The sequence below is a fragment of the Ovis aries genome, chromosome 21 (genome assembly GCF_016772045.2).
Source record: "Ovis aries strain OAR_USU_Benz2616 breed Rambouillet chromosome 21, ARS-UI_Ramb_v3.0, whole genome shotgun sequence".
Lineage (NCBI taxonomy): Eukaryota > Metazoa > Chordata > Mammalia > Artiodactyla > Bovidae > Ovis > Ovis aries.
Window position 1 is genome coordinate 38,619,794 of NC_056074.1, and position 6,099 is coordinate 38,625,892.

General features: G+C 58.6%; 1 protein-coding gene across 2 annotated transcripts in view; it reads left to right on the plus strand.

Annotated features, from left to right (window-relative positions):
* The first annotated feature begins 443 nt into the window (after nt 1-443).
* Nucleotides 444-6,099, plus strand: part of SPINDOC (spindlin interactor and repressor of chromatin binding) — a 12,962-nt gene continuing 7,306 nt past the window's right edge. The window contains exons 1-5 of one of the 2 annotated variants that reach the window (XM_027959294.2): nt 444-815; nt 4,263-4,592; nt 4,667-4,798; nt 4,948-5,085; nt 5,232-5,432. In XM_027959294.2, coding sequence (XP_027815095.1) covers nt 689-815; nt 4,263-4,592; nt 4,667-4,798; nt 4,948-5,085; nt 5,232-5,432 — 928 coding nt within the window. In that variant the 5' untranslated portion in view covers nt 444-688. Of the gene's footprint in view, nt 816-1,013; nt 4,593-4,666; nt 4,799-4,947; nt 5,086-5,231; nt 5,433-6,099 lie in introns of both variants that reach the window. The other variant, XM_027959293.3, reaches the window with a different exon arrangement.

Sequence of the window (6,099 nt, forward strand, 5' to 3'; positions counted from 1 at the left end):
TCAGTCTCTACTCTTCCCACGCCAAAGCCCTTTCCGCTCCCAAACAGGTTCTTCCCTCGCCCGCGGGCATCTTCTGGCGGAGGAAGGCTTGTTCAGGGAAGACTAGAGTCGGGGTCGATCAAAACCCTAGGGCGCCTGGTAGCGTTCTACGTGCAGGCAGCGCGCCCGTTCGGCGTCTCAAATGGCGGGAGACCCGTCAGGCTCGGGTGGCCGGCTCCAGACGCTCCCGGCCGCGAGGAGCTCAGGGTCCTCTCCCGCCGGCCAGCGACCCCCACCTCAGCGCCCTGGGGCAGCCGGAAGCCGGCGGCCCTGCCCGCCCCTGGCGGGTCCTGGGGATTCTAACGGAGCTGCGTGCCCGGGGCGGGGCCACGCGCGATTGGCTGCGCGGAGTCGGGGGCGGGGCCGCGGCGGGCCGGCCGGGCGGGCGCCGACAATGAGCCTCCATAAAAGGGAGCGGCGGGGGGCTGGGGCCCCGGATTGAGCCCTCCCCCCCCCCCACCCCGGGGTCCCGACGGTCTAGGTCTCAGGGAGGCCCAGACGCTCCCGTCCGCAGGCTGGGGCGGCGGACGGCGGTGAGGGGACCGCACGGGGCGCGAAGTGGCAGCCGCCCTCGGCGCCCAGGCCTGCGCGCCTGTCCTCGGCGTCCGGTCACTAAGATCCCACCGTACCCCACCCCCCGGGCCGCGCCATGGCCCTGAAGGCCGAGGGCGCCGCGCTCGACTGCTTCGAGGTGACGCTCAAATGCGAGGAAGGGGAGGATGACGAGGAGGCCATGGTGGTGGCCGTCATTCCGCGGCCCGAGCCGATGCTCAGAGGTGAGGAGGGGAGGGGATCCCACTTCCGCGTCACGGTCCGGGCTCGGCGTCCCCTCCTCAGTTGGGGATCCGGGTACCCCTCCCCCACCTCCAGTCGGGTGCCCAACCGTCCCCACCCGACTCCAGCCTGAGGCCCGGGCGCCCCTTTCCTCACAGAGTCTGAGGCCCTGGCGCGCTTTTGCTCCACCCCCACACCAGGGTTTGGAATCTCAGGCCTCCCCGAACTCCCCCGCCCCCCGCCCCCCGCCCGGGGTCTGGAGCCTTCGATCCACGCCCGGCGCACTCTGGATCTTCCGGTGCCCGAGCGCCCCCTCGCCCGGGCCCGGCACGACGGCTTCGAGGTGACGCTGGCGGGTCCCCCGCCCGGGGAGGCAGAGGCAGGCCCAGGGGCCAGGCTGTGTTCAAGGCCGAGGGGCGTCAAGGCCTCCAGGCCGGAGGCAAGGGCCCTTCCCCTCGGGGTTCGGAGCGACTCGGTGGGTGGAGGCAGGCGCCGGTGTAGCCCGCCGAGAGGTGGATTTTAAGGGCGCTCCAAGCATAAAGCTTTCCTGCGCTTCCCCGCCACAGTTCCCAGGCCTTGTACACGCATAAGCCACAGGTGTCAGGTTCTGGCGCTAGAGGGGTGAAAAGGATTGCTCACAGCACTCAGTTTTGGAAAAGGAATGTGCTACAGGAGCCCCCGGCCACTCTAGAGGGAGATGGGCCTCGAGAGATTTGAAGAGCAATGTGTAAGCACTCACTTTCCCTTCCTCCTCCACCGATTTTTCCAGCCCTCAGGATGTTTAGGGCCCTAAGAAAACAAAAGGGCCACCTTCGTGGAAGACATACTATTCATGAAAATGCAGATCTTTGCATTCCTGGATACCTTCTCTCTTAGTGGGGACAATACCCAAAAGCTTGAGAGCAAGGCCGTTCATTTAGCTTCAGCAGAACATAATGACATCTCCCTACACCGCCTCTCTTCCTTTTTGGAGGGCTTAAAATGAGGGAAATAAAACATTTTCCATCCGACAGAGTTTCTCTCCCTACCTTTGCTAGCATTTATTGAGTGCTCAGTGCCATGCTGTCTTAGTTAACCATCTCAACAACTGCGAGAGCATCCTTCTTCCCCAGATAAGTGGATTCATGCAACAAGTATTTGGGGGCACCTCTTATATGTCAGGGCTTCCCAGGTGGTGCAGTGGTGAAGAACCCGCTTGCCGGTGCAGGAGATGGGAGACGTGGGTCTGATCATTGGATTGGGAAGATCCCCTGGAGCAAGAAATGGCAACCCACTCCAGTATTCTTGCCTGGGAAATCCCATGACAGAGGAGCCTGGCAAGCTGCAGTCCATGGGGTCACAAACGGTCAGACACAACTGAGCACGCACACTTACATGTCAAGCACTGTTTTAGGCTGGGCATGCTAATTAGGGTAAACAAAGTCGAAACCCTGTTCTTCTGGAACTTGTGTGTTTATATACACAATGACCAGAGATAGATGAATATAAATAAATGTATAGCTTGTCAGATGGTGAGGAGTAGTTCAGAGAACAGTGAATCAAGATAAGAAGAGTGAGAGTGGTTTATTTGGAGTATCAAGTAGTCAGGAAAGTCTTAATAAGGTGAATTTTGAACATAGACCAAAAGAAGTGAGGAAGGGAACCCTGTAGATAATTGGAAGTAAGGCATTTTAGGCAGAACAGCAATTGCGAAGATCCTGGAACAGAAGTTTCTTGAAAGGTTTGGTGCATGGGGGTAAGAAAAACACAAATTCAAGGTTTTTGGTTTGAGTGACTGGAAGGATGGACTTCCCATTTGCTGAGACAGGAAGACTGAGGGGCAGGCCTGTAGGAGGTTACAGTTTGAACAAGACAAGTTTGAGAAGCACATTGAAGCACAGAGGTCCGATGAGAAATAAGACACGTGACTCTAAATTTCCTGGGAGTGTCTGGCTAGAGGTGTAGACATGGGAGTTGTCATCAGGCAGCCTTTGTGGCAAGACCACCAGAGGAAGGAGATGGACAGAGAAGGGGTCCTAGGACTTGAGTCGTGGAATGCTCCACTGGTTCCAGCTTGGAGACTGAGTGGATCCTTACCAGACATTGCTGAATGCCACAGCATGCCAGGCACTGGGCCAGTTGCTGGAGATACAGGTGTGAAGGATCAAAAAATCCATGCTGTCACGGACCTGCGGTGAAGTGAGGAGACACAGGGAACAAGGAAAGCACATGTGTTGTCAGGCAACATTGTGTGCTCTGGAGGAGATGTAAGTGAGGGAAACAGGACGCTCAGGTGGGGCTGATGGCCGCTTTCTCAGGAATGGCAGGCAGGCCTTGGTGAGAAGACGGTTCTCTCCTAGAGAAGGAACCAGCATGGGTGCCCAAAAAAGAGCCCCTGTGAAGTAAGGAAAGAACCAACAGAAGGTGGTGCGCTGGAAACCAGGTGACAAAAATCAAGATGGAAGCAGTGATCTGCCAGGGGATGAAGTTGAAGCGCTGACCGCTGGGTGTAGCATTGGTGACTTTGACAAAGCTATTTTGGAGAAGCGGTGGGAAAGAACTACAGCCACTGTCACCTGGGGGAGAGGTACTGCCCAGCCTTGGAGCTAAACCTTCTGAGACCAAGCCAGTTCTCAGACCTGTTTCAAATGCCAACCTCTTCCAGGAAGTCCCCAGGTATTAGGACCTCCCATGTTTGTGTATTGTCCCATCCTCTCAGGTGAGAGAGAAGTGCACCCACAAGGGATTAAAAGCTCTGAGCTGCTAGGCTTACGAGGATCTGAGCCTGCATCCTTTGCGAAGCTGAGAACAGTTCCCACCCTGTCAAATGTTACGGTCCCGTGTGCACAGGGAGCAGGTGCTGGGTCCGCCCTTGGGGATGGACAGGGTCACCACTGCAAAGGCTTTGGGGGAGAGGCCTCTTGATAGGGCCCCAACGAGTGGAGGACCAGGCCTGGATGCCCTTCGCTGACCCAAGGCTCATGGAGCATCTCCTTCCTTGCATACCAGGCCTTGCAGGAGAATAAGATGACAAAGTTTGCTGGTCTGGTCCTTGAGGATGTGAGCACTGTCAGAAGTCAGATGTGGATACTATCAGCTGCCGGGGATGGGTGATCGGAAAGGCTTCACAGGGCCGAGGATTTGAGTAGGGCCATGAAAGAAGTAGAGGAGTTTGCCAGACTGATGGGGTGGTCTGAACAGGTGTGCCCAGACCCGAGCCATGCTGGAATGCAGTCTTTGGAAAAACCTGTTGGACCTGTGGTCAGAGACTAGATTGGGCCAGCTGGATGTGGTGGTATATCTGCTGCTTTTATCATGGCTAGTGCCTTGTGGGCTCCAGAGGGGGGAGAAAAGAGACTCTAGGTGGGAAAGGTCCTTCCCTGCACACACCGCCAAGCTTGGGGAACCTCGGTCTCTTGCTGGTGTGGGCACCTCTACTGATAACACCTTCCCCCTCCTCTCCTCCTTAGTGGCCCAGCAGGAAAAGATCCCACCTCCCAGGCCCAGCCTGCTGGAGGCAGGCAGCGATGGCTCTGAGGAGCCCAAGCAGCAGGTGTCATGGGAGCAGGAATTTCTGGTGGGGAACAGCCCGGGAGGCAGCGGGCGGGCGCTGTGCATGGTGTGTGGGGCCGAGATCCAGGCCCCCTCTGCAGACACGGCGCGCGCCCACATCCTGGAGCAGCATCCTCACACCCTGGACCTGAGCCCTTCCGAGAAGAGCAACATCCTGGAGGCATGGAGCGAGGGGGCGGCCCTTGTGCAAGACTTTCGAGCGGAGCAGCCGTCCCCACACCACTCAGGTAGTGGGGGCAGGAGTTGGGGCGGAGGGGAGAGTCAGAACTTACGGTTGATCACTGGCATCTGCCCGCTTCAGACTCAGGCCAGGACTCCGACCTGGACCCTGCCAGGATGCCAGCAGAGATTGTCGTTCTCCTCGACTCCGAGGACAACCCATCCCTCCCCAGGAGGACCCGGCCCAGGGGACTTCGCCCTCTGGAACTTCCTGGTCAGTTATCCCAAAGCCAGCGAGGCTGAGTTGGGGTGAGGGTATTATGAGCCCCGGGAGCTGGGTGGAGACAGGCTGCTCGGCAGGTATCCTGCAGCCCCGAAGTTGTGGGAGTCAGGCCTCTTAAAAACGTCTTTTATCTTTTGCAGCGGCCCCTGTCCCAGAGCCAATAAGCAAGAAGCCCCGTGGTCAGAGATGCAAGGAGCCCTCTGGGGAGGAGCCGGTCAGGAAGAAAAGAGGCAGACCTATGACCAAAACCCTGGACCTAGATCCAGACCCTGACCCAGGTGAAGGGGAGGAAGGTGTGGGCTCCAGGGGGAAAGCTGGGGCCGGAGGGGTTGGGGTGGGAGGTGCAGGGGTCACATGCACCTCAGCCTAGGCCCAGGCGGGCCTTGGGAGTGTGACCTCACAGTTTGATCCCTTCCTTCCTCAGACCCCCCGTCGCCGGACTCGCCCATGGAGACCTTCGCTGCTCCGGCCGAGGTCCGGCACTTCACGGATGGCAGCTTCCCGGCCGGCTTTGCCCTCCAGCTCTTCTCCCACACCCAGCTCAGGGCCTCAAACCGCAGAGACTTGCCCAAAGAGGGGAGAGGGGCCGAAGGAGGTTGTCTCCAGCCGGAAAGCCCCTCCCCAGGTGAGCGCCTGAGTCGGGGTGACAGGTGTGCAGGGTTGAGAAGGCCGCGTCCCCGGGGTGGAGCCCCAGGCAGAGGTGACCGGCGCTCTGGTCCCTGGGCGGCTGGGCTGGGGGCAGGTGAATTTGAATACAGCAGCCGGCCAGAGAGCTGAGGTATCTGCACTCTCCTTGGGAGCATCCTGGTCGTTAGGTTGAGTTAGGCCAGTGTTCCCCGAAGCCCGACACCCATCACTGCACTCAGGGTTGATTCCAGCTGGGGCCTGAGGTGCCCACCAGGGGCCTAAATGGGACTGATAACAGGAGACGAGGGTCAACAGGCCACAGACCCTCAGCCCAGGGTGTGTCTGGTAATAGCAGTGGGCACTTGGGTTCATAACCATGTTCTCTGATTTTAAGAAACTTTTATATGCAGCTCATTTGGCGCTTATAAAAGTGTCTTTTTTCGAACGGACAGGCTGAGTCTCAGAGAGGTGGTTCCTTTTCCATGTGCACGTGTTCCCTTCCTGTGGCTGCTGTAACAGATTGCCACAAACTCAGTGGCTAACAACCGCAGATGCCCTGCCTTTTAGTTCAGGAGGCCAGCGGCCTGGTACGGGAGCTGTCAGCGGGCTGCAGGCGGGGTGTCGGCAGGGCCAACTCCTTTCTGGCTCCTAAAGAGGGAGTGTTG